The sequence below is a fragment of the Pan paniscus genome, chromosome 17 (assembly GCF_029289425.2).
Source record: "Pan paniscus chromosome 17, NHGRI_mPanPan1-v2.0_pri, whole genome shotgun sequence".
Lineage (NCBI taxonomy): Eukaryota > Metazoa > Chordata > Mammalia > Primates > Hominidae > Pan > Pan paniscus.
The window spans coordinates 79,761,404-79,789,021 of NC_073266.2; the positions used below are offsets into that span (position 1 = coordinate 79,761,404).

At 34.0% G+C, this 27,618-nt stretch overlaps 1 protein-coding gene across 12 annotated transcripts in view; it reads left to right on the forward strand.

Annotated features, from left to right (window-relative positions):
* RELCH (RAB11 binding and LisH domain, coiled-coil and HEAT repeat containing) overlaps window positions 1-27,618 on the forward strand; it is a 119,868-nt gene that overhangs the window by 53,118 nt on the left and 39,132 nt on the right. For all 12 annotated transcript variants that reach the window (XR_008621903.2, XM_034943901.3, XM_008952645.5 and 9 more), the window contains 9 exons: window positions 4,372-4,484; window positions 12,290-12,380; window positions 15,030-15,101; window positions 17,579-17,719; window positions 18,143-18,307; window positions 21,169-21,316; window positions 23,653-23,809; window positions 24,388-24,511; window positions 26,352-26,400. Coding sequence is in view for 11 of the 12 variants with exons in the window: in XM_034943901.3 (XP_034799792.1) it covers window positions 4,372-4,484; window positions 12,290-12,380; window positions 15,030-15,101; window positions 17,579-17,719; window positions 18,143-18,307; window positions 21,169-21,316; window positions 23,653-23,809; window positions 24,388-24,511; window positions 26,352-26,400 (1,060 nt within the window). In the remaining variant the exon portion in view is untranslated. The remainder of the gene's footprint in view (window positions 1-4,371; window positions 4,485-12,289; window positions 12,381-15,029; window positions 15,102-17,578; window positions 17,720-18,142; window positions 18,308-21,168; window positions 21,317-23,652; window positions 23,810-24,387; window positions 24,512-26,351; window positions 26,401-27,618) is intronic.

Consider the following 27,618-nt stretch of genomic DNA (forward strand, 5'->3'; position numbering starts at 1 on the left):
AAAACCATTTTCTTTTTTTTTTTTTTTTTTTTTTGGTGACAGGGTCTCACTCTGTCACCCAGGCTGGAGTGCAGTGGCACAATCACAGCTCACTGCAGCCTTGACCTTCTGGCCTCAATAGATCCTCCTATCTCAGCCTCCCAAGCAACTGTGACTACAAGTGCACACCACCACGCCCAGCTAATTTTTGTATTTTTGGTAGAGATAGGGTTTCGCCATCTTGCCCAGGCTGGTTTCGAATGCTAATCCTCTTCTATTAATGAATTCTAAAAGTCCTAGAAATTCTGCAGTAGGATTATTATACTGATTTTCTCTTTAATGATCATAGACACTCTGTTAAATATTTCACTTCAATACACATTACTGAGTACTCTCTAGGTTGCCAAATCATGTTTTAAAATATTTTCCTGTTGCTTAAAATATGGCTATATTAGCTGGGCACAGTGGCACATAGTTCCAGCTACTCAGGAGGCTGAGGCAGGAGGATCTTGTGGAGTTCTAAATAAGGAGGGGGAGTTGGGCTGGCGAGACTGAGGGAAAGCAAAAAGAGAAAGTGGATAAGCTGTAAGTCTGCCTTTATGGTCCAGGACACATAGCCCTCCTGTGCAAATAACTCACAGTCTTCCTGCGCAAAGCTATCACCAGACACCTCAGCTAATAGAAAAATGCAAGTTAGCTCACTGCAACCTTAGCTTTATCAGTACTGCACAAAGCCCTCTTCAGCACACAGCATGAGCACCAGCAACTCTTTGTCTCCTTGCAGTTAGCTCCTCTCTTGCTGACCTGCCCTTTGCTTTCTTGCAATGTATTTTCCTACTTTGTCTAATAAATCTGCCTTTCTTTCCCCACAACTGTCTTGGCAAATTATTTTTACTACTCAGAGCAACACCAGCCCCAGATAGTCACTGCCCACAACAGATCTCTTGAGCCCAGGAGTTTGGGGCAGTAGTGTGCTATGATCACGCCTGTAAATAGCCAATTGCCTTCAAGCCTGGGCAATATAACAAGACCCAGTCTCTTAATAAAAAGAAAGAAATGCGAACACATAAGTTTTATTATGTGAAGCAAAAAAAAATACCTCTTGGATCTAATATTACCCAAGCCATAGTTATTTTCTTACCATAGTTATTATGTTAATATTACATGAGATGTTAAATCTAATATGCCTAAGGATTTTTTTATTGCTCTATTATTCTCATTTACATTTAGTCTTTCAAAGATATTTTTAGAACACCTTGTCTTCTGATGGAAATTTAATCACCATTTTTTAAAGCTGTATTCAGAATTATAAGGAAAGTTTTAAGACTATACTTTTTCAGTGTGAGAGGTGATGCCAAAGGGAGAATATTGATTCAAGTCTATTAACTTATGAATAGTCTGAATATGGTAAATACAGACTTAGTAAATTCTGGTGTGGATTTATTAGTGTTTCAGAGGCTTGAAAGATGAATTCACAATAAATGTGAATAAATAACACAACAGACATATACTTACAGAATCTATTATTTTATTTTAATAGCAATACAAATAGAAGTTATAAATAAATGGATAATTGAGAAATTAGCATATTTGGGGGCAGTCTCAATCTAGCAATTATCCTAATCGTGTTCCTTGCTGGCTCTGTCAGAAACAGACCACTCTTTCTGCATTTTTCTTCCTCACTTACTGGACCTCTTCTCAGCTCTGTGTTGCTGTAAGAGGAAGAAGCCATCCGGCATCCTTTACACTCTGAGTTGTAACTGCCATAGCCATAATATGCCAAGGTGGACCACTCTCCTTGGCATGGAATAGCAACCAAAAATTATTGGCAGTGACTTCCCATATGTTGTTAATTTGCCAGCAAGAAATAAAAGCTGATGGCAATATCAATTATTACTGTGATTAAGAAAAGTGAAAAATATTTTTTTCAAAGTCCTAAATTCACAGAAATTTAGGGTTCAAGGAGACAAGGACTCACAAATACTTTCCTTCTAATATGTCAGTTTGAATTGATTCGTAGCAACTGCTGTGTTGAAAAGGCTTTTTTAGGCCATCTTTGCTTTCAGAAGAAAAAATTAGCAGCAATAGATAAATTGCAGAATGTATGTGAAGTGTTAAGTGTTTTCCATTTGTACATTAATCTTAATTCCTGCATGTTTCACTTGGAGAAACTGAAAGAGAAATTTGTGCTTTTCTTTAGTTTCCTTGGTAGTAAGTGGTAAACTAAGGTAAGAACTCTTTCAGCTCCTGGGCCAGAGTTCTCAGTTTGGCACATCTGTAGCCATATTTCAGTTAAAATATTGTCCATATTAATGTATGACATAAACTTCCTCCTTGATTAAGGATCACTAAGCCTCATGATAAAAAAGAAAAAGAAAATAAAATATAAGGCATAAAGGATAAAGAGCAACACAGTTGTTTTTGTATGCTTGTTTTTGAGATAAAGAAGTTAAAGATTATACTCTACATTTTAAGTGTGTGTGTGTTAGCAATTATAGCAGCTATCTTACCTTCATTTCATAACTTTAAACAGTAATAGGCTAGGAAGAGAATGGGAAAAAATAGTATGAGAAGTATACATGTAGAGATGATGGGAAAGCAGGAAGGGGGATTAGGAGGAAACAAGATCTGACATGAAGACAAAGTACAAATAAAATTATTAGGGCCTTTCTTGGTTTTCAGGCATTAGAATAGCTTCTCACTTTTTTAATGCTTCCAGAATAACTACTTTTCATCCTTAAGGTTCTACTCTCAATAGTATACCCTGATGATGCAATGTCTTAGTCCTCTCATTAGTATCATTGCCTCTCAGCAGCCCATATGGAATCAACTAAGGATTAGGACAGTCCTTGCTATTAATGATCTCCTACCCTAATATTGTTAAATTTCCAGCCAGACAGAATATTTACTATTTTGTAAAAGGTTGTTTATTTTCTTCTACAGAATCAGAACTAATCCATCAAGCATTATATTAAGCCTCTAGGGAAAACATATAGGATCTACACATATGCTCTGTCTCTCATTCCCAGTGCAAAATTATTTTTCCTAATTTTTTATTCCTTTTCAATTATTCACTAAGGTAAAACCTACAGAGATGCCCAAACAGGAAGACTGAAAATGGCAGAATAAATGTTTCACATTCTTTTTTTCTCAGATATATTCTTAGCTCCTCTTACCTATATCTTTGTACCTTCAAATTTAAGATTTGCAATATATAAAGACTTTAGAAACAATGGAGAGAGACTTCTAGTCATACATTTAAGCTTCAGTTTCAACTCTTCGAAAAATCATCTCTTTCTTAGGAAGCATCTTCAAAGTGTGAAAATACTTCAACAGTGTAGACTTTTTATCATGCTTTTCTTCAGGTTACATTATTATTTTTGTTAGGTTATATTATTATAGACAGTAATAATCATGCATTATTACAATAGTGATCAATCTCTATTTTAAATCTCTTAACAGTTTTCGGTGAGTATCAAGACAGATGGAAAAGAAATGGGTGTAGTCATTCTTCCCTTCTTAATTACATCATAGTGATTACTGTATTTACAAAATATTGTTTTTATAAGTTAGAGGATTTCTCGCAAAAATATTTTATTACTTTTGGACCATTATTCTTCTTGGATTTGAAAATCCACTCAAATGAAAAACATTAATGTATTTTGAATGTACTTTAGTGTTAAGAATTTCATCTTAATTAAAATGTAAAACAATGTAATTAATTTCAAATGTCTCTTAGAAATAAACTTTTAGCTCTTACTTTCCTACAAAATGCTGAATTTACCTCTGCATATTGAATGTGAAGAAAACAAAATATTGTTAAAATTTTGTATTTCAACATCAAATATTTCTACTGATACTGAGATGATTCAACATCTATGAAAATGGTCTTTTTAGTTAGGTAATGGGTCAAGTGCTAAAGGTACAAAATTATTAGATCTAATCATAAGGACATTATATTGTCCTTACAGAAGTGGGAAAAATGGTCTTTATTTTTTATTATCTTTTTAAGTTTTAAATTATAGTGGACTTCTGCAACTTTTGTTTAAAAACACTTTTAGAATTAAAATTACGGTGTCAGCATGTCACATGATGGAATGTTATTTAGTATAAAAGCTAGTGGGCCCTTGGAAAGTACTAGATTAAAAACCAAGGCTAGTTGAATCTTAAGCAACTTTTGTTACATTGTGATTTACATTTCCTCCACAACCAACACATAAACGTTTTAGTGTAAACATCTCTTGAATTACCAACCTTACAAAATTAAAATTTACCCTTTTGTTTACTGAGGTTTATTTCACTTTAAATGTCCATTTAAGAATATTGTGGAGAAAAAAAGAATATTCTGCAATGTGTTTTTATTTGAATTTTTCCACCCTCGTATTTCTTTAGGAGTTGATCCCCCTCATATTGTGTACAGCATGTCTACATCCTGAGCCTAAAGAGCGAGATCAGCTTCTCCACATACTTTTCAATTTGATCAAGAGGCCAGATGATGAGCAAAGGTGGGTATGATTATATATGTGAAAAAGAAATACAAGGTGACTTACTGATTTTAACTAATTAGGCATCAGGATTAGCATTTGAATCTAAAATGCCTTCTTTCCTTCCAGTATCTATTTTAGCAGCGCTGGAGCATTCCCCCATCATGGATTCACTCCTTCATGGTTTCAAAACCTATGAAAATGCATTTCAAACTATAATGTCATCATCAGGTTCCCTTTCCTCCTCACCTTCTCTTTTTAAAGGGACCTGGAATTTACTGCAACAAAGAAACAGATAATAGGGAAATCACTCTAAGAAATTTAGCTTATGCATAATAAATAAAACCTAAAACAAAAATAGCTTTCTAAAATATGTATAAATCCTACTAAGATCCGATTACTTATCACCTGCTATAATTACTGACAAGTCTCATTGTTTAAATCTTTGAAAAGGAATTCTATACCTTCTCAAAATGTTAAGTTTTGGCCAGGCGCCATGGCTCATGCCTGTAATCCCAGGACTTTGGGAGGCCGAGGCAGGCGGATCATCTGAGGTCAGGAATTCGTGACCAGCCTGGCCAACATGGTGAAACCCTATCTCTTCTAAAAATACGAAAAAATCAGCCGGGCGTAGTGGTGGGCACCTGTAATCCCAGCTACTCAGGAGGGTGAGGCAGGAGAATCGCTTGAACCCAAGAGGCAGAGGTTGCAAATGAGCCAAGAACATGCCATTGCACTCCAGCCTGGGAGACAAGAGTGAAAGTCCATCTCAAAAAAAACAAAAAGTTAAGTTTCTCAAGGTTGCTACACAGATATAGGTACTGAAGGCCATTATCTAAATTATCTTATATTTTTGAGGGACTAATTCAATTTCTTGTAAAAATGTAAATGTTCTCTGAAAATTGCAAGATAGTTACTTTTGTCTGAAAAAAATCTGCCATTAATACAGTTTTCTGCTTTCTAGTAGACAAGCATCTACTAGTAATTGATGATTAGATTATGCCCAAACCCTCTAGTAGAAGGGGGAGGGAGTGAACGTATTCTAGCCAAATCATCTGTTGGCTAGAAAACAGCTCTTCTCCTCTGCTCTCCAAGTGCAACAAGTTCCAGATAGGTAGCATAGCAGCAAATTGTACATACCTGGTGACCCCCTCAGGCATTCTAATGTTCTCCAAATAGAAACCTAGCTAACCTTCAGTAAAGCAGATTTTTTTAAAAAGCCCAACTTCATCTGCCTATATATGTTCTCAGTGATATTTTTTATGAATCCTAAGACCTATAAAAGCTCAAAATGCAGATTTTGCGTGAAACCATTTATCGTAAAACATTGAGGTGCAGTTTTTATACACAAAACTTTCTATCTTTTTAAGAATTCTGTTCGTATGGCTTATTGCCTAATAATTTTTGATATTCATGTAATCTCAGTAAGCGTCTTTTCTTAGAAATATGTGTATATATATTCTATTCTGTTAGATTCTGAGCTACTTTTTAATGTTTACCTTACAGTGAGATTCTCCCAACTGAAAGCAAGTGGAGTTTATTTTTTTCAATCTTGATTGTTGAGAGAGAGAACTTCTCGTTTAAGGTAGTGATAGGTTGACATTTCTTGATATTTCCTTCCCAAATTGGAATTTACTATGAAGACATTTAAAAAGTATAAAAAACTAAGATATAAACACTAAACATTTGTGAAAAACACAGTTAACAGTCAGCCATTTGAAGGGCCTGAGAAAATTTTCTGTTACTCTAATATCATTTAATGAAGCTGGATTAGGAAGACCCTTGTAGTTTTCACTTTGAGAAAAGTATGTTTCAGTTGGCTAACAAGTAAGTAGAATGCACTAAGTCGGACAGCCATTATTTTTATCTAAGGCAGTCAGTTATTTCTGTCCTCATTCAGTCTGCTGTCAGTGTTTCTGTTTCTTCATCCATTCAGAGATTATTATTCCCAGTAAACAAAAAATAGAGGGAGATGGGCAAATGATATCTTTTATCCTCAAATATGTGGTTTTATCACAAACAAAGCCAGATAAAGACCAGAAATAGCCCTAGAAGTACACAGTTAAGGGTTAGTTTTTTTATATATGATATTTGTCTGAATTAAACTCCAGCCTACTTCAAATCCTGTGTAGCATAAATTATCATCATTGTCAAGAGAACTGGGCGTTGAGAAAAGGAAAACACACCTGGATTCAGCAGAACGACATTAAATTATTATTTCTTTAATATATCTGAGATATCTCCGGGAGTGAAGCCATTAACTGTGGCTCCTCCCTTTCTCTCAAAATGAACTGGAGTTGGATCAATTTCTTCTTATTAAAGATTAGTCTATAGAAACTAAAATCCACATGAGCCCCATAAAAATTGCACTTTACAGTGAAAATAACAGTTACTCTAAATTCAGAATTAAGGCATATCTTAGAAAATGATGTATTACAAGAACCAGAGAAACATTTTGAAACATCATTTAGTGGCCTAAAAAAGAGGCAAGAATTCCTGGCTATTATAAACAGGAGAAGGGAGCCAAAATAAATGTAGGCTTAGAGGAAAAAGATTGTCTGGAATAAGGAGAGCTAGCAGAATGAAAAAAAAATTAAAATATGCAGTGTTTTCAAATTTATGTTGAAGACAAAGTAATAGATTTGAGACTATTGAAAATTGAATCCATGTTTATTATAAGCGATTTTTTTTTTTTTTTTTCCGGAGACAGGGTCTCACTCTGTCTCCCAGGCTGGAGTGCAGAGGCACAATCATGGCTCACTGCAACCTCCACCTTCCCAGACTCAGGTGATTCTCCCAACTCCCAAGTAGCCAAGTAGCTGGGACCACAGGCATGCATCACCATGCCTGGCTAATGGTTGTATTTTTTGTAGAGACAGGGTTTCGTGTTGTTGCCCAGGCTGATCTTGAACTCCTGGATTCAAGTGATCTGCCTGCCTGGACTTTGCAAGGTGCTGGGATTACAAGCATGAGCCACTGTGCCGAGCTGATAAATTTCACATATCAATAAAGCATGGTATTCACTGGCCATTTGCAGGATTGAAGGATTGTTTGCCCAAACTTTTGTGGTTTCAATAATTTCCAGAAACTCTTCAACCATAGCTCATAATACATCCTGATGGACAAAATGTAAATGTATATGTTCCTGCAATATCAGGCCCTGACTTTTCTGTAAAATGTTTTGGAAAGCTGCCATTACCTTTGTGCATGGTATGAATAGTGTTAATCAACAGATTGACAGCCTTAAAAGCATTTTGGCATTAATTACTGCTTCACTCAATGTAAGTTCACAAAAATGCATGTATAAAGCTCCTGTATATACATGTTTATAAAAATGCATGTATAAAGTTTCCTCCGTAAACTTTGCTGCAACCCTTTAAACTTTTTCCTTATAAAGGCATTGTGATGAACTTAGCAACACATTTTATTCCAGTCATTTTGTTTTAAAATGAGCAAATTTGTTAATAATCCTCAGAAAATTGGCTCCAGTAAACTCCCTCAACAGTTAAATCCCAGTTTCTCTTTAATTATGAAAGTCTTTGAAGTTTGAAGTTATGTATTAATTAATAGAGGAAACGTTGCCCAAATTTTCGTAATAAGCAGAGGGAACACTGGCCTCACCCACAATGTTCTGCAATATTTTCATTCTTACTATTCCAATTACTCATTTGTTTTAGTTACCTTTGGACTTCTAATTCACATATTGCTTTGCCTTTATATGCCATGCTTGATTTCTCCTAAACATTCCCCTTTTTCCCACAAGTGAACTAGATACATTATGATCTTTTAATGGTTATGCTTTATTAAAAAATGGTTATGCTTTATAAAAAAATAAAATATTTAATATATGAATTTGTGCATCACTGGGTTATCAGTAAACCATTGCTGTGTGGCTAAAGGGATACGGTATGTTATTTTGGCTAGTCCTGAGTCTAATACCCACAAATAAAGATGCCTGAGTTGAGCATCTACTCAGAATGATGAGGAGGGCCACAGATCAGGGTGACACATGAGAAGAAAGTTGAATGGGTTTTGATCAAGCAACGATGATAGCTATCTACCTCAAATCATAAAACATTTAAATATTAAGTGAAGCTGTACAAATATGGACTTGAACAAAGCATCCTGGATGGGTGGATAGATGGATTAAGCACCAGTTGGATAAAATAAAGCAGTTGAATGTTTTTCTATGTTATAATTTTTATCTTAATGAAAAAATGATTTTTGCTTATACTTTGCAAAATAATAGAATTGTACTTAATGATTTTGTAGCTTTATATAATTTCAGTACTTGCTTTTCTGACTGATATAATTTTGCCTCTTCTGAGAATGTTGGAAAATCATAAATAAGAATGAACTATGAAAGATACCAAGCTTATATTTTAAAATACAAAGAACCCCTCAACTAGGAGAATACAAACACTTCTATAGACTTTGAAATTCTATTACTGAAACTTCTTTTCTGCGATTATCAAAATATACCTGACCAAGTAGAGAAACTTGCTCTTTTCAGTATCCAGCTAAGGTTAATTTATACCAGCAGCCCTAACATGCAAGTCAACTAGGAATAAGAGAAATTAAATCACTGTATTAGTACCATTCATTGCAAACTAAAAATTTCCCAAGGACCACTTGGTGGTACTATAGGAAAATTAGTATTTTATTTTTTCCTTTAAAAATACCATTTCCTATCTTGGTAATTTAGTTAATAATTAGATACAGTTATTATTACATTTTCATTTTTTAGATTTTCAAGGCAAAAACCTGGTCTTAGAGTCTATTTTCATAAACCTTGCATGTAAAGCTAACAGCTGCCACCTGGTGGCCAAAAGTACTTACTAGCCTTACTTCAGGTCAAGGTGCATCAGGGATCAACACTCAAGTCCACGCTTTTTTTTTTTCTGTAAGGTGAAAGTGATCTACTTTCACCTTACACAAATATAAATTTACTAAAATAGACTAATATATTCATTATTAGCTATGTGTTATATAATATAAATAACATGAAAAAAGCAAAAACTTTAGGTTAGCAAAATATATTTGATATAATCAGTTATTTTTCTTAATGAATCTCAGGCTGCTTTGATCATATCCCAAGAAAAGCTTAATTTTATGCTCAATAATGATGCTTTCACCAATTCTTTTCTAGCAACCATAATTGGTACCATATGTCTACCTGTATCATTTACTAATGAAACAATCCTTGTACTGTGATTTTCCACAAGTAGGAACAACATTTATTTTTACTATCATAGTAGCCTATTTCCAATGTTGTTAATAATCTGTGGGCCTTCTAATCTTTTCTGTTTTGGACTGTATTTCAAAGCTGTCATATTTTCCAAAATTTTCAACATTAACTCTTCTAAGAAGTTTATTTCAAGGGGCCTAACGTTTTTTCCTATTAAAGTTTGTAGTCTTTAGTATAGTGATGGTGACTTATGATTTACAGTCATTTCATGTGAAGCTCTATGCGTGTGCACCTCTTGTAAATGTTCAAAACGCTTTTTAAGAAAATTTAGCTATTACAATTATCAAACATATATGGCTTCTCATTTTAATACACTAATGAGGGCAAAAACAATGATCAGCTATTAGGAAATTTTCATTAGGAGCAGGCAGCTGAAGTGCTTGCTAATATCTTTTTCCATTTTCCTTTCATTCACTTTATTTGCCTTCCTAAAGTAGAAGGAAATAGGAATGCAAAAGAAAAGTTGAGAAATAGAAACAGAGGGTAATGATATAAAGGGGAATCAGATAGATAAAAACTACAAGGATTGTGGTGAATTAGAAGCTGCTTGCAATGTACAGTGAAGACACATTGACTCACCGTTTCCCCCAGTGTTTCCAAAGAGCTTTGTTATTCTCCTTAACTTAAGCGAACAATTAGTAACTAATCTGACCAAACCAAATAGAAATTTAAAGTCATTTTGCAGTTAATTTAAATTGACATATATTGAGATATAACAATGAGCAATGCCTGGATGTAAAGTACTGATTTTATAATGAATGTGAATTACATAAGCATTCTATTTTGGTTTTCCTTGAAGTTGGCTACTTTAAAACATCTATTAAAAATATACTTTTTTCCCATCAGATTTTACTGTTTTAAAGTGTTAGACAATCAAAGTGGAAGAACTTGAAATTCTACATTTTAAAGTCATTTTAGATGGAACTTCATTCTGAAGAGTGCAAAGTCTAACTTAGAATTTTATGGTTTTTTTAGTTACAAATCTATCGTTCAAATGAAGATAACGTATTATTTATTGGCTAACTGTTGTTTTGTAACAAAGTACCCCAGAAGAAAGTGGTTTAAAACATCTTTTATCTTACAGTTTCTGTGGGTCAGGAATCTGGGTCCTCTGCTTCAGGGTCTCTTACAAAGCTGTAGTCAAAGGTCGGCTGGGGCTATAGTCATCTCAGCTGGAGAAGGGATTTAGCTGGAGAAGGGTTTGCTTTTAATCTTAATCACACAGTTGGTCATTGTCAAGAATCAGTTCCTCAAGGATTGTTAGTCTGAGGGCTTCATCTCCTCACTGACTGGTGGCCAGAAGCCACCTTTAATTCCTTCCCATGTGGGTCTCTCCAACATGGCAGCTTGGTTTATCTAAGCATGCCTGCTGAGAAGGCAGTAGAGTCCAACAAGATGGACATCACAGACTTTTGGAACCTAATCTCAAAATTGACCTCTTACCACTTTGGTCATATTCTATTCATTAGACACAAGTCACTAGGTCCAGTCTGCACTCAAAGAGATATGATCATTGAGAGTCATGTCAGAAACTACCTACCACAGTTATCTTAGGTATAATACCGAAAAATCTGATTCTTAAAATACCACTTTATTAATATGATACTGTAGTTTTTAATTATAGAAACACTGGGAGAATAATCACTGGTTGTTTTAGTGTCTAGAAAGTGAAGTTGTGTAGAAACTGAAGCATCAGGCATATATAATCTCAGAATGTATGTGTGGGAAGGTAATTTGGAAGGTTATGAGATTCAGCCTCATACCTATACAGAAATCCCTTCACAACATCTGTCACACATGGTGTTGTCACTGCTGGAGTGGCTAATCTTAAAGAACTTAGGTTCTTGGTAGCAGCGTAGGCCATTGTTAGCAAGGTATAATTTTTTCTTTTTTTCTTTTTTTTCTTGAGACAAAGTCTCACTCTGTTGCCAGGCTGGGGTGCAGTGGCGCGATCTAGGCTCACTGCAACCTCTGCTTCCCAGGTTCAAGTGATTCCCCTGCCTCAGCCTCCCGAGTAGCTGGGACTACAGTCGGGTGCCACCAGGCCCGGCTAATTTTATTTATTTATTTATTTATTTTTTATTTTTTATTTTTTTAGTAGAGACGGGGTTTCACCATGTTGGCCAGGGCGGTCTCTATCTCCTGACCTCATGATCTGCCCGCCTCAGCCTCCCAAAGTGCTGGGATTACAGGCGTGAGCTACTGCACCGGGCCAAAAGGTCTAATTTTTCAAAACCAGACTGTGCAACATGGTGAAACGCCGTCTCTACAAAAAAACACAGAAACTATCTGAGCATGGTGGTGAACACTTATAGTCCCAGCTACTCGAGAGGCTGAGGTGGGAGGGCTACTTGAGCCTGGGAGGTGGAGGTTGCAGTAAGCCAAGATCATGCCACTGCACTCCAGCCTGGGAGACAGCCAGACTCTATCTCAAAAAAATAAATAAATAAAATGTCTAATTTGATTGTATAAAAATCTTGTACTCTATGTGAATTTATAGAGATGAGACTTTTTTAACCCTTAGTCCTAGTTGTGCTTTCTCATGCAAATACAAGCCTTTTTTTGTATTATTTTTCAGGCAAATGATACTGACAGGTTGTGTGGCATTTGCGCGTCATGTTGGACCAACACGTGTAGAAGCTGAACTTTTACCACAGTGTTGGGAACAGGTAAATAACTGTACTGAGTTTTCACCTAGCTATTATAGCCTGATTTCTTAAAAAGATACATAGTTTCCTTTTTAAAGGCGTTTAAGAAATATGTGGGATATAAATTATGCTGATGTTTCTGTAGCCCAGCACAGTGATTTATTAGTACTTACAAATGCTCTGGGGTGCTTTCCTTTATTCATTCAGTCAACAAGTACTTATGAAACACTAATTTCAGTGCCAGGTACTGAGGTAGTCACTAGGGATACAGTGGTGAACAAAAGACAAAGACATCCTAATGGGAAAATAAGAGTAAACAAAGAAATGGTCTGCTATTTTGTAGTAATTTATATTATGAAGAAGAAAAATAAAGCAGGATAAGGGTGAGAGAGTGATGGGGAATGCTCTCCTAGGAAGGGTGGTCAGAGAAAGAATCTCTGAGGCAATGATGTTTAGGAAAGAATCTGAATGAAGTAAGATGCAACAAGAACAAAGGCCCTGAGGTGGGAGTATACTTGATGCGTTCAAGAAACAGCAAGATTGTGTGTGTGTGTGTGTGTGTGTGTGTGTGTGTGTAAATAGAAATATATATTGTATACTTGTATATATTACAAATATATAAAGTGTAAATCTTTGATGTGGGAGGTTTTTGTATTCATACTTGTACTCATTATTTTACTAACAATGATTTTGCTTTTCCGTTGAATTTAAAATTCCAGTCCTCTGTATAACTCAGAATCATTGACTTTCTAGACTTAATGTTTAGATCATTCAGCACCTTATTTTTCCACCTTAAAAAGATGTGTTTCCTGCTTATGGAGACAAATTACATGGCTTTATTTACAATAGCACAGTCATTTATTCTTAAGAAAAATATTAGTCTCTGGAATATCACTGAAGTATTAGTCATTTATAGTCCTATTCCCAAGTTCTTTGGGCATTCATTTTTTCCACCAAAATAAAGTAGAATCCCTAGATTCAATGGACAAAGTAAACATTACATATAATAATAACCACCTGTCACAATCCCTTATACCATCTATAAATTACAGTGCATACTAATTTAGGGTGAGGTTCTAATCACTTGGAGTCAAAATAACTTGGCTACAATATATCCATATAACTTTCAATTTACAATTCTATACAGTTAATTGTGCACATTTAATTTTTTATATTTTTTCCATTTTCTTTTGTCTTTTTCTTTTCAAGTGTACAATTTAATGGTTTCAGTGTTGTGCAAGCTTCACTACAATCAATTTTTAAACATTTTTGCCATCCCAAAGACAAACCCTAACTGCTTGAATTTGGTTCTCCTCTTTCGAGATTATTTTGACTGTTCTAGGTCCCTTGAATTTTCTTATGAATTTTAGGATCATTTTTCAATTTTTGCAAAGAAGCCAGCTGGGATTTTCATAAACAATGCATTGAATCTATAGATTTATCTAGAGAGTATTGCCATCCTAATTTTATATATTAAGTCTTTCATTCTATGAATTTAGGATGTCTTTCCATGCATTGGGTCTTTTAAAATTTCTCTCAACAGTGATTTGTATTTTTCCGAGTAGTGTACGTTTTGCCCTTTTGTTTTATTTGTTTCTAAGCATTTCATTCTTTTGGATGCTATTGTAAATAGACTTTTTTCTTAATTTTATTTTTAGTTTGTTCATTGCTAATATATAGACATACAATTGATTTTTGCATTTCAATTTTGAGACTTACTGAGCTAAAGAAAAGCAAACGAAAGTTTATGCACAGCCATACGTTGACATTCAAACCATTCTACTTTTGAGGTAACTACATCTGGATTAAATTTAATTCAAAGATGTCAGTTATAAACATCTCTACTGCCACCTCTTCTGTAACCTGAGTAAACTTGGATATCGGGGATCTATCTAGCCGCCTACCTCCAGTTTGTTGCCCAGTAGATTATTATATAATTTTTTTTCTTAATTTTAGGCATCCAATACATTAATGAATTATGTCACCTTTTCATATGGGAATATGAGAACAAATATACTTCTTTTCCAGTCAAAGAAAGATTTATATTCTATGAAGAAGACATATGGGAACAAAACCCAGTATGTGTCATTTTTTTGTTATTTTTGGTTATGGTTCATTGTAGTCATCACAATAGCAAAACCCCATCATTTTGCATTTGCAAACAGAGGAATGGATTGAAGTCTGCTTACTTTATAAATAAAAGCATATTTCTAGCAAGGGCTCTGGTCAAATCATTGATTAACTTACTTCCTCATCCCTTAGGTTGAAGAAAGAAGACTGGCACATATTATAGACCGTATCTATAAGATCCAGAAGCTGAGTTTTCCAAGTTTAAAAATATTCTCCTATTGCTAGGGAAAGGTCCTGGTTTCTCCTGATACTCTAAGGAAGGCCTAGTCTTAGGCAAGCCCATAATCTCTAGATACCTTGCCAAATTTTCATCTTGGTTTTCCCTTTTTTCTTTAACAGATGACCCCTGTAACCTCATATTTAGGTTCTCCCTCCCTCCCTCATTCCTGATCCAGGTATAGTCAAACAGGGATTCCCAGAAGTGGAAAAGGAAGAAGCTTTATTGCATTCTTAACAGGATTTGTGGTGAAATGTAATTCTCTTTTGAAGGAAGGGAAGGTATGCTGTTTATACTTGTTTTATTTATTTATTTTGCTCTAGATTAATCACAAATACCCAGAAAGACGACTGCTTGTGGCAGAATCCTGTGGAGCACTGGCACCTTACCTTCCTGTAAGATTGTCTTTTTTTTTTCTTTAAACTGTTTTTCCAATAATAGAAAAACCTTTTTTTGAGTGTCTTATAGATTTTAATCCAAATGTCTCCTAGACATGCTGTCTTAATAAAGAAAAGAGATGATCCAAAAAAGAGGAGACTCACATTAGTACAGTATGGCATTGCAGACACATAGGTACATTACCACTGATTTTGGATGAGTATAAATATAATAAACTATATCAGCAGTTCTCATAGTGTGGTCTGAGGACCCTGGGGGTTTCCTTGAGATCCTTCCAAAAAGGTCCTTGAGAAAACTGTTTTCATAAAAATAAGACACTTTTTGTCTCTTTCACTGTGTTGAAATTTGTATTGTTGGTGCAAAAGCAGGGATGGGCAAAAATGCTGCTGCATTAGCACTAATCAGGGCAGTGGCACCCAAATGTACTATTATAATAATGATTGTATTCTTTACTGCCATGCTTTTGCAGAAAAAGCCAATTTCACCTAAAAAGGAGTTTGCTGAATCAGTAAAATTATTAATTTTACTAAATTTTGACCTGTGAAGCATGCATCTTTTTAATATTCTGTGAGACAAAATAGAAAGTACTCATATAAAAACCCTTTGCTGCATACTGAAAAATTATAGCCATTTGCAGGAAAAGCACTTAGGCAGTTGTTTGAGTTATGAGCTCAACTAGCTGCTTTTTTTTTAGTGGGACACCAATTTTACTTCACAGAAACACTTACAGTCAAACTGGTTTTTCAGACTTGGGTATGTGGCAGACATTTTCATGAAATTGGATGGAGTGAGAATGTCACTTCAAGGAAACCAAGTAGACAGCATTCATTGCCAGTGGATTTATACTCCTACTAACAGTACCTTGGAGTTTTTATTTTCCCATACCTTCACCAGGAACTAGGCACGGTGAAATTTTTTTAATGTTTTTCTAGTGGAAGAAAATGCCTTATTGTTGTGATAAATCATACAGATTGATGCAAATGGGTTTGAGCATCTTATTATTTATTGTTCCAAGACAGATGAGCATCCCTTGCTCTCAAAGGATAAATAGGCTGTTCTACTCTGCTCCTAGAATACTAAGCAGTATTAATAATAGATACAATGTTTCCTCAGCGGATCTATGTTTGCCTTCTGCATACCCCATTGTCACTGATAGCAGCAAAATGTCTGTACATTGGCAGTTTCTCAGTGTGTTCATGACTTAAATAGAGTAATGCCTCCTGACCAATGCTCTGGTGGGGTCCCTGTGGCATACTAAAACTGATTGCCACAGTTGACCCTTGCCTAAATCAGTATAAAGCAAATGCCCACTTGAAGCTTATTTTCCTCTGTCATATTGCCTTGTGTGGATACCAACCAACAAGTCCCTTTAAATAGTTTAAGATATTTTAGGGCAATTTTTAGCCTAAAAAGTAAATAAATGAGGCTGTACCAAAAGATGTTATATATTCACCAACCTAAATGTGTTTTAAGATATGCTAAAATTGCATGTATTTTTGTTTCTAAAAAGTGAAAACCAGACTTTTTAAAAATGTCTCTCAAGCCTTGCTCTACATAACAAATCATGCTGTAAATTTATGCAAATAGCCATGTCCTCTGCCTTTATTTTTATTTTATCCTAGTTATTATATGTAAAAAGGACCTAAACAAGTTTATGTTTTAAGAATTTTATAAATTGATTAAATTGCAATATTAGTACAAGTAGGATAGGAGGAGCATGAATTTGTATATTGGTAGCTCTTTATCCTAACCTCAGCCATTAAGCTAAAACACTCTTTATCATAACTGGAAAATATTCTGTGTGAAATCAAGGCACAGCAGTGGGTGTACATTATATTAACTATTAGCATAAAAAAGAGCAATGCAATTTTTAAGTACTTTTAAAGTTCACTCTCTTATTTTATTATCCTTTTGTTCCCACTTCTTCAAAGAAATAGGAATGCCAGGATTTTATGTTTCCTCACCATATCCCAGACACATTTTCTAATTGCCAGAGAGATTTTTGTAGTTCCTCCTGTTAAAACTCTCAGTGCTCTTCTCTGAGTGAAACAAATAGTGACACAAGAGTCATTGTCCATTTGTAGTAGAGTTTGTAGTAGACTTTGTTGATTTGTTGAAAGTGCCTCCTAGTGTGAACTGCAAGGATTTGAGAGATTTTTACATATTTAGTAAAGATATAAAAAACATGCTGAGAGATGATTAATAAATACCAAATTCAAAGTAGATGTTATTGCCTCTAGAGAGGAAGGGATTTGGGCGTGAGTGATATTTTTGCTGTATCTGTAATGTTTTATGTCTTCAAAAAACAAAGGTCTGAAGCAAAATCTCTGTACATCAGCAGTTAGTCAGCATTTTTAATAAAAATGTTAATACCTGTTTAATCTGGATTTTGACCACACTGATGTTTGTCATATTATTTTCTATACTTCTGTGCTTAGGTGTAAATAAATAGTAAAAACATGTTTATTTTCAGAAAGAAATCCGTAGCTCCTTGGTTCTTTCAATGTTGCAACAAATGTTAATGGAAGATAAGGCAGATTTGGTAAGAGAAGCTGTTATCAAAAGCCTTGGTATCATTATGGGATACATTGATGATCCAGACAAATATCATCAGGTATGTTTTTCAGAATGAACTGATTTTACTCCATTATAAAATTCCAAGTATTATAATATTCCAAATCTCTGATTTAGATACTTTATAATGTATCATAAGGATGGCAGGTGTGTCAACTTTAGTCATTTGGGGATGGCTGCCTGGTTTCAATTTTGCAGCTCAGAGGAGAGAATGCTACACTTCAGTTATAGTATCTGCCACAGCTTTCTGGCAGGAAATTGGCAAGAGGTAATCTATGTTTACCACTCCCTCTCTTTGGTTTGCTCATCAGTGGATACATGGCAAGGCTAGGATTATGGATGGCCTTCTTTCTTGCTTAAAGATATGTTCTTAATTTATTGAAATTTTTATTACTTTTTATTAAGTGTTTTATTTTAAGTTTATCCCTTTAAAAATCTACATTTGCCTTTTTCTCATTGACAGGGTTTTGAATTGTTGCTGTCAGCCTTGGGTGATCCCTCAGAAAGAGTAGTTAGTGCTACACATCAAGTATTTTTACCAGCTTACGCTGCGTGGACTACAGAACTTGGAAATTTACAGTCTCATCTTATACTTACACTACTGAACAAGATTGAAAAACTTCTCAGGGTAAGTTCTTCTTTTGTTTATATAGTTTATAGAAACTTAAAAGGTCTGTCCTAAGCCATCTTGGAACAATGTTAGAGAACAGAGACAGAAAGTGCCCTTAGCTTAACATACTAATACATTACCAGTTAAAGATGCTGTTGGACTGGAGCCAAGAAAGAGATTTGAGGAAGTTTTGCTTTGCTGAAGCTGGAGGAAGAGAAAGGGCATGATGTGCATTTGTTAACTGAAATGCACCTTCATGGAAGTAACTCCTACATTATTCAGAAAGCCAGCTCTTTCTTGACCCTTCTGAGTACTTAAATATTTTACACAAAGCATCAACTCTAGTTCCAGAATGCAGAGAAAATGAGTCTCTAAAGCTTTCTTACATAGTGTCAAAATTGCTTTAACTGTGGTTATTCCACTCCAGTAGTTCATTTCTCATTTTTAAAATGAACTTTTAATTTTTCCCACATACAAGAATTAAAGAAATGTTGATGGAACAATAGAAACTTCTTGATCTAATTTTTGTACTAAAAGTTTCTTTTAGAGACTAGAAGAGAAATTATTATTTGTGTAGTGCATATTATGTGCCAAATCTATAAAAAGAGATAGGAAGTAGGAGAGGGGAAGTATTATAGCATGAAATGCTGCTGGGTTAGCGTTTGAGCATTTCTATATGCCAACAGTGAATAAGCTAAAAAAAAATCAAAAAAGCAATCACATTTACAATAGCTTTAAAAAAAATGCTTAGGAATATATATAACCAAAGAGATGAAGGATCTCTGCCATGAAAACTATAAAACACTGATGAAAGAAATTGAAGAGGAAATGTTAAAAAAAAAAAAGATATCCATATTTAGTTGTTCATAGAAGAATTAATATTGTTAAAAATGTGTATACTACCCAAAGTGATCTACAGATTCATTGCAATCCCTATCAAAATATGGAGGACATTCTTTAAGATATAGAAAAAGCAATCTGAAAATTTATGTGGAACCACAAAAGACCCTGAATAACCAAAGCAAGCCTGAGCAAAAAGAACAAATCTGGAAAAAGTGCACTATCTGACTTCAAAATATACTTCAAAGCAGTAGTAACCAAACATCTTGGTATTGGCATAAAACAGACATATTGACCAGTGTAATAGAGTAGAGAACCCAGAAATAAATTCACACATTTACAGCCAGCTCATTTTTGACAAAGGCACCAAGAACATATATTGAGGAAAGGACAGTTTCTTCAGTAAGTCAACTGAAAATGGATTAAAGACTTAAATGTAAGACATGAAACTACTAAAAGAAAACATTGTTTCAGGACATTGGTCTGAGCAAAGATTTTTGAAGAAAGATCTCAAAAGCATAGGCAACAAAGCAAAAATAGACAAATGGGATTATATTAAAGTAAAAAGCTTCCGCACAGCAAAGGAATCAGCAGAGTGAACAAACAGCCTACAGAATGGGAGAAAATATTTGCAAACTCTCCATCCAACAAGGGATTAATAACCAAAATATGTAAGGACTCAAACAACTCAACAGCAAAAAAAAAAAAAAAAAATCCAATTAAGGAATGGACAAATGATCTGAATAAACACTTCTCAAAAGAAGACATATGGCCAAAAGGTATATGAAGAAGTGTTTAACATCACTAATCATCAGGTAAATGCAAATCTAAACCAAAATGAAGTATCATGTCACCCCAGTTGAAATGACTATTATTAAAAAGACAAAAAAAAACAAAAAAAACAAAAAAAACAGATGCTGGTCAAGGTGTGGAGAAAGGGGAACCTTCGTACACTGTTGGTAGGAATGTAAATTAGTACAGCCACTATGGAAAACAGTGTGGAAGTTCCTCACAAAACTAAAAACAGAAATACCTGTAATCCACCAATCCCACCACTGGGTATATATCTAAAAGAAAGGAAGTCAGTATATTGAAAAGATATATACTTTCAAGGACTTACATGTTGAGTTTCAAGCACTCAAATATTTCTTACAGCACTATTCATAATAGTCAGGATATAGAATCAACCTAAGTGTCCATCAGTAGATGAATAGATAAAGAAAATATGGTATATATAAACCATGGAATATTATTCAGCCATTAAAAAAAGAATGCTATCCTGTCATTTGCTGCAGCAGGTAGCCTAGAGGACATTATGTTAAGTGAAATAAACCAGGCACAGAAAGACAAATATTGAATGTTCTCACTCACATGTGGGAGCTAAAACAGTTGATCTCAAGGAGGTAAAGAGTGAAATGGACCAGAAACTGGGGTCTGGGGGAGTAATGAACAGAAAAATACAGTTAGATAGAAGAAATACATTCTAGTGTTTGATAGCACAGTAGGGTGACCATAGTTAACAATAATGTGTTATATATTTGAAAAATAGCTAGAAGAGAAAATTTGGAATGTTCCTAACACAAAGAAATGATACATGTTCGAGGTGATGCATATCTCAATACCTTGATTCGATCATTACACATTGTATGCTTGTATCAAAATATCTCATGGTACCCCGTAATATGTACAATTATTTATGTATCAATTCTAACAAGAAAAAAGATAAAGTGATAAAGTAAAGTGTCCCTTACTTTAATTTCTTTACCCTGTCTTATAAAATTTCAAAAGATAAGACCTTCACTAATGAAAAAGTAAAATTATAAAAACTATTCCCTACAAATGGAAATGACTGATGTTTACCCTATAGTTTTCCATGTAAAAGATTCTACCACGCTAGAGTGCCTTACTGCTTGTTTGAGTCCAACATAAAGGTCCTTAAATCTTTGATTTGCCACAGTAAGGAAGAACATCATACATAAATCCAATTAGCAATGTAACTTTAAAAGACTAAAATTAGCTTCCACCTCCTTATGTTTCAGGAAGGAGAACATGGACTGGATGAACACAAACTCCACATGTATCTTTCTGCCTTGCAGTCTTTGATCCCATCTCTCTTTGCATTAGTGCTACAGAATGCACCTTTCTCCAGCAAAGCCAAGCTTCATGGTGAAGTGCCACAGATAGAAGGTACTGAACTTAAATTCTGGAAGAAAAATGTAGAATATTAGCAGCCTAGCTTCCCAAAGAATTGTTTTTTATTAAAAGTCTAAAAATCACTTTATATGACAGCATAATTATTAAAATGTATTATGTGTGTAGAATCTCATGGTCATAAGATTATACGTATGGTAAACAATATGGCTTCATCTTTTATGGATAAGCCCCATTGTCTTATTTTATAATACTTAAACTTTCTTGTTGCTCTTAATCTATAGCCTTTTTGTAGCCTTTCTGGGGAGGCTGAAATAAATATTTCCTTCCATTAATAGATCTGAGTCAACAAAAGATTCTTTTAATAGTTACTAGTGCCAGTATATGAAGCTTGTCATTTCTGCTTTCTTTATATTTTCTTCCCCAACTTTTTAATCTTATTTTTAATAGAGGAAGGTAAATATAATTACTTTTTTCTACTATGTCCTTGATAGAAAGAAATATAAAAGCATCTGTGGCAGAATTTGTGTTTTTCCAAAGAAGAAATGTGACTTACTTTCAGAAGTACATAAAATTGACAGGAGAGGCCAGTATTTTCTTATCTTACTCTCCGAGTAGCTAGTAAATGACCTTTGAAACTTGGCAGGCAATTGATAACCCTGTTGCACCTTAACGTCCAGGACAAATGGCTATAGACAAGCTATTGCTATGTATCAGGCACCTTTGCAGCCTTTTCAGAGTTGTGAAATTATCCATGTCTCTTACTGGTGTCTAATGGACAAAGAATTATAACATTGAGAACATCAACAGACACTTAATCTTTTTGAATTTCATTTTTCATGTAAACTGTAGGCTACCTATAATATTTGGAGTATGATGCAGTGTGTCCAAAGATACATGAAGCCACATGATAAAAATAGTGTATACTATTTGGATGTCAGTTTTATTTGGAAAATTGAGAATGAATGGTGTGGAGTTAATTTAACGTTTTTAAATTGAGGAGAATGAAAATTCAGACTTTAGATAAGACTTCATAAAGCTCTCCCAGCTGGCCACTTCAGGTTCTACCCTTTACTCTTACTCATTTAGGCATTTCATCTGCCTAGGGATTTTCCTATCTTTCTAATTCCCTTTTTCTTTTTAGCTTTCTGTATTCGTTTACTATGGCTGCCTTAACAAAGGACCACCAACTGAGTGGCTTAAACAACAGAAATTTATTATCTCACACTTCTGAATTTTAGAAGTCTGAGATCAAGGTGTTGGCAGGGTAGGCTCCTTAGGAAAACTGCGAGGTAAAGGCTGTTCTGGGCTCTCCCCTGGCTTCTGGTGGTTTGCTGGCAATCTTTAGTGTTTCTTGGCTTTTAGATGCATCACCCCAAACCTTGCCTTTATCTTCACGTGGCACACTTTCTGTGTGCTTGTTTCTGTGTCCAGATTTCCCCTTTTTATAAGGACATCAGTTGTGTTGGATAAGCGACTACTTCAGTATGATTTCGTCTTGTCTAACTACATCTACAGCAACCCTATTTCCAAATAAGATCCCATTCTGAGATACTATAGGTTAGGACTTAAACATAAAAATTTGGGCAGGGGGCAGTTCAACTCATAATACTTGTTATCATTCTCTCATTTATTTAACAAATGATTCTTAAATGTCATCTATTGCCAAGCATATGCTGGAGATTAGATAGAACAGTACCATCCTGAACATATCCTTCTAATACTTATGGGATTCCCTTCTAACATTTATGTGACCTTTTCTTGTGATTGTCCTTTATTTTTCATTCTTGTTGACTTAGTTTAACTTTCTGACTTTTAACAGTAGCTATAAATGTTAATGTTACTATACCTTCATTTAGGTTATAATGTATTTATTATAAATAAGGATTTATTATATCCTTATTTAGGGTATATCCATATGTCTATATGTCCATTTATATATACACACACATAAAATTTGGGTTATAATTTGTTATGAATGAAGATTTGTTTTCTCATAAAAATGGTAACCCACACAAATATTTTTAGTACCAATTTATTACACAACATGAACAAATATTTATGTCAGGCATTGTTTTAGACACTTAGGACACAATCATGAATAAAATAGATAAAAATTTCTACTCATAGAGCTTACATTCTGCTGTGGGAATAAAATCTTTTGAGATTTGTTGGATTTGTTCTCATATCACAAGAATTTCTTGATTTTCCTAAAAATGACTTAATTAGTGTATTTCAATTTTATATTTAAAATTTACAATAAGAAAGTAATTAAATATGAGGAGAAAGGACCTTATTTTCCTTTCAACAGAATATCTGAGTTCCCAAAATGCCAATTTCTGTATGATTTATTTTGCTTCTTTTATGTGTAGTGACTAGGTTTCCTCGGCCTATGTCGCCTCTTCAAGATGTGTCCACTATTATCGGAAGTCGTGAGCAATTGGCAGTGCTGCTACAACTTTATGACTACCAGCTAGAACAGGAGGGTACAACAGGCTGGGAGAGTTTACTGTGGGTTGTCAATCAATTGTAAGTTACCACCTCCATATTAATTTGAATGGATGATAACTCTTATATTTAGCCTTGGCCCTAAGAACAAAATAAAACTTTTAAAATGTAACTCGGCATCATTTTTGGTAAACACCTTTAGGACACAGAGGATTCACACCATTGGATATGTAATTTATCTGAGAAGAAGATGCTGCTGTATTTTATCCAAATGATCTATCTGCCATCTTGTTTGTCCAATCGTGGTGATGGATTTTAAACTACATCTAGACTTCTCATTTTTGAGGCTAAAATGATGCCATGTAAAGCCAAGCTCTTGTGTGAAGCATCAGATCCATAGATTTGAGTCACATTAACTCTGTACTCGGAATTCTACCATTAAGATTTCATATATTTTCTGGCAAACAGTTAAAATTTACTTTTTTAAGTCTATACAGTATAATGTAATCTTACAACCTATTCAGAGGGTCCCAGACAATGCCTTTCCTTTCAAAGAACGAAATAGAAGAGGTTATTAGATTTGCATTGTTTCAGAAATTGGCAAGGAAACAGTAATTTATATGTATCCCCTGCCTATTTTTCTTTCCTTTCATATTCAGGTTGCCACAACTTATAGAAATAGTTGGCAAAATTAATGTTACTTCAACTGCCTGTGTCCATGAATTCTCCAGATTTTTCTGGCGCCTTTGCCGGACATTTGGCAAAATTTTTACAAACACTAAGGTAAAAACTTGTATTCCATGTTTCTTATATGAAAAAGACATAGAAATGTAATGTGTTAACACTGTAACAGGGTAAATAAAAGCATGAACCATTCTTTTATCTAATTCGCTTCTTTAATATCCTAGAATACTATGATAGTAAAAAAAAGTTCTAGTTGGTAATATTCTTATCTTTACTGATTTTCAGAAGATGATTTAGCGTAAGCTTAGTTCATATTCAGACTTGGATATAAGCTTTACTCATTGTAGATATCCTCCAAGATTTTCAATATAGGAAGTGTCAGCTAGGGAACTCAACCACAATCCTTTGAATGTGCTGCTGGTACTTACTGTCTATCACAGGTTCAGGAAGCAGCTGTTTGCTCAGCACACTTTGGTAAAAACCTCAAGCGATTATGGAACCACAGCAACTTATATATAAAACTTGCTGCGAAGATGCTACCTCTTAGAATAGCATGGACACTGGAGATAAATTCTACATGGTTCAGTCATTACCAAAAGTATCATTTGTCACATTTGCCTATCCAGGTTATTTTGTAGTTTCAAATATTAACATTGGAATGTCATTAGATCCTAATTTATTCATTAATCCTAGTAATCCATTTGTCTTCATAACATTTTGTTAAGCCAGTACTTTAGAGAGCTAATAAAAACATAAAAAGGTGTAGTTTCTATAATCAAATGTTAATATACACATTTAAAAGGTAAGCATTTTAATTATTAAATTTAATTTAGTGTAGCTCTTTACTATTAAATCTATAGTTGAAACATTTAAAGTAAATAGTATGCTATAAGGAACTGGACAAAATTCAGAAGACTTGGGTTATGGTCCTATTATCTGTTGACTAATATTTATGATCTTTACTATTTAAGTTAAATTATGTGGGCTTAGTCTTTTCATGTGTGAAATGAAGAATTTGCTTCAGTGTCTTTTAATTCTCTAAGCGCAATTCAGTACATGAACCTTTTAACATTGGCCTTTCTCTCAGTTTAAGCTAAATATATAAATTAATGTGCCTCACCTACAGAGAGGAGGGCAAAAACCAGACCTTGATGTTATTGTAGGAAAAACAAAATTAAAATTATTTTGTATTTTTCACTAGCATTCAGTTGTTAAACAAATATAATTTGATTTTCCTGTTATCAGTATTGGCAAAAATTGTTTGATATCTCCAAAACAAGTAGCTATTTTTTTTTTAGAAAAGCAAGTAGGAATCTACTTATGTACTTAACAGTAAGTGGTTGTCTTCAGTGGCCTGAAATCTGTGATAACTTTAATAATAAAAAATTTAAACAAACCTCTGTTCTAACTTAACATATTAAAGTTAAATTCTGTATTTCATATTTCAATTTGAAAAGTTGTAATAAAAGATGAACATAAATATCACAGGATGAATATGTTACTTACTAAACACCTGAAGTGACTGGAATTTCCTTTTCGTTTTTTAAAAATACAGGCAAATGCTTTTTTCGATAATTCTAACCATGTAATACCTACCTAAATAATCCTTCTATAACCAAGTTCAGTTTTAGAAGGCAGTAATTTCAACCACTTAAAATCATATTGGAAATTATTTTAATTTAATAAAAGAAATCAGAGGCCATTCACTTGTTGACTTATTTTTTCAAAAATTTATCCTTAAAGTTTTTATTTTCATTAATTTGACTCTTCTATCCTAAGCCTCATGATTAAGAATTATTACATTTCTGACCACTTTACTTAGTCATCTATAAAGCTAAATAAATAAATAAATAGTAGTAGCAACAGTAGTAAACATTTCATTTAATCAATTTGCCCATTGAACCTGAGACTTTTTGAATCTTCTCTTTGGGTTGCTTAGGTAAAACCTCAGTTCCAGGAGATTTTAAGACTATCTGAAGAAAACATTGGTGAGTTTGTTCATTATTACTTTTAAAAACAATTGCATTTCTTTATGCAGGAAAAATACTATATTCTCCATATATGTATACATATATGTATACAATATACATATATGTAAATTGTATAAATGAACTAGCAACTACAATTGAAAAGGAAAATTTATATTATGGAGTTCTTGGTTTTATAACTGTGTCACATCTAATATCCTTCCCATTAGTTGCAGTGAGATTAATCCCTGTCAATCTGATTGTAAATATATACCTTCATTGTAACCAAATTGATATAAGGCTGAGCTTTACAACCTGGGTACTCAACCTTTAGAGGTCTGAAGTAGTATGTTCAAGAGACTGACAATTACAAAATAAGCTGCATCTAATTCCTAATTAGTTCTATAATACTTTTAAAAATTAAACATAGTGGAAAAGAACGGTATATAAGCATATATGTTTTCAAAATGAAACATGAGAGAAACTACAGACTTGAATGGGTAGCTCCAGCTACTTCATTGATAGTTTTCACTCATCTACTTTAACGAGTCTAGTTATGGTACCATTGGCCTAAGGACTTGTTTATGTATGGATCTTGTGTCCCTATGTATTTTTCTAGTTTCTAGGAATAAACTGTGGAACATGTGTAGCACCCCCACCCCCATTTTTAATTTGGTTGATTTTGAATATATATCTCTCTATATATAGAATATATATATAGTCTAGGTATATATGTATGTGTGTGTGTGTGTGTGTGTGTATACATATATATATATACACACACCTTAGTGGTTTGAGTTGAATGTTCTAGAAAACACCATTTTTGGCAGTCCTCAGAAGTAGTCAGAAAATGAATAAATTAATTCTTTTAAGCCTGAAGACATTGAAGAGATTTGGGGTGTGGGGGCGGTGGACAAATAACTCCCAATGTTTATTTTTAATGTCTTTTTAAAGGATTGATTTTGTAATGCCTAAATTGTTGGTAATATATGTTTATTATTAATTCTTGTGATAAATTAGTGAAGAAAAAAGGTAAATATTTTAAAAACTGACCGCTTTTGGAATTATTAGTTAGCCATGAATGTTTAGCTGTTGAAATAAATAGGAAGTGATTATTAACCCCTGTATATATAGTCCATATCTATGAATATACTTTAAGCTTATGTTCTAACATTAACATCCACACTCCCTCCCCAAAAAAGGTACTCTCACCAAGAGAATAAACAAACCTCAAATACT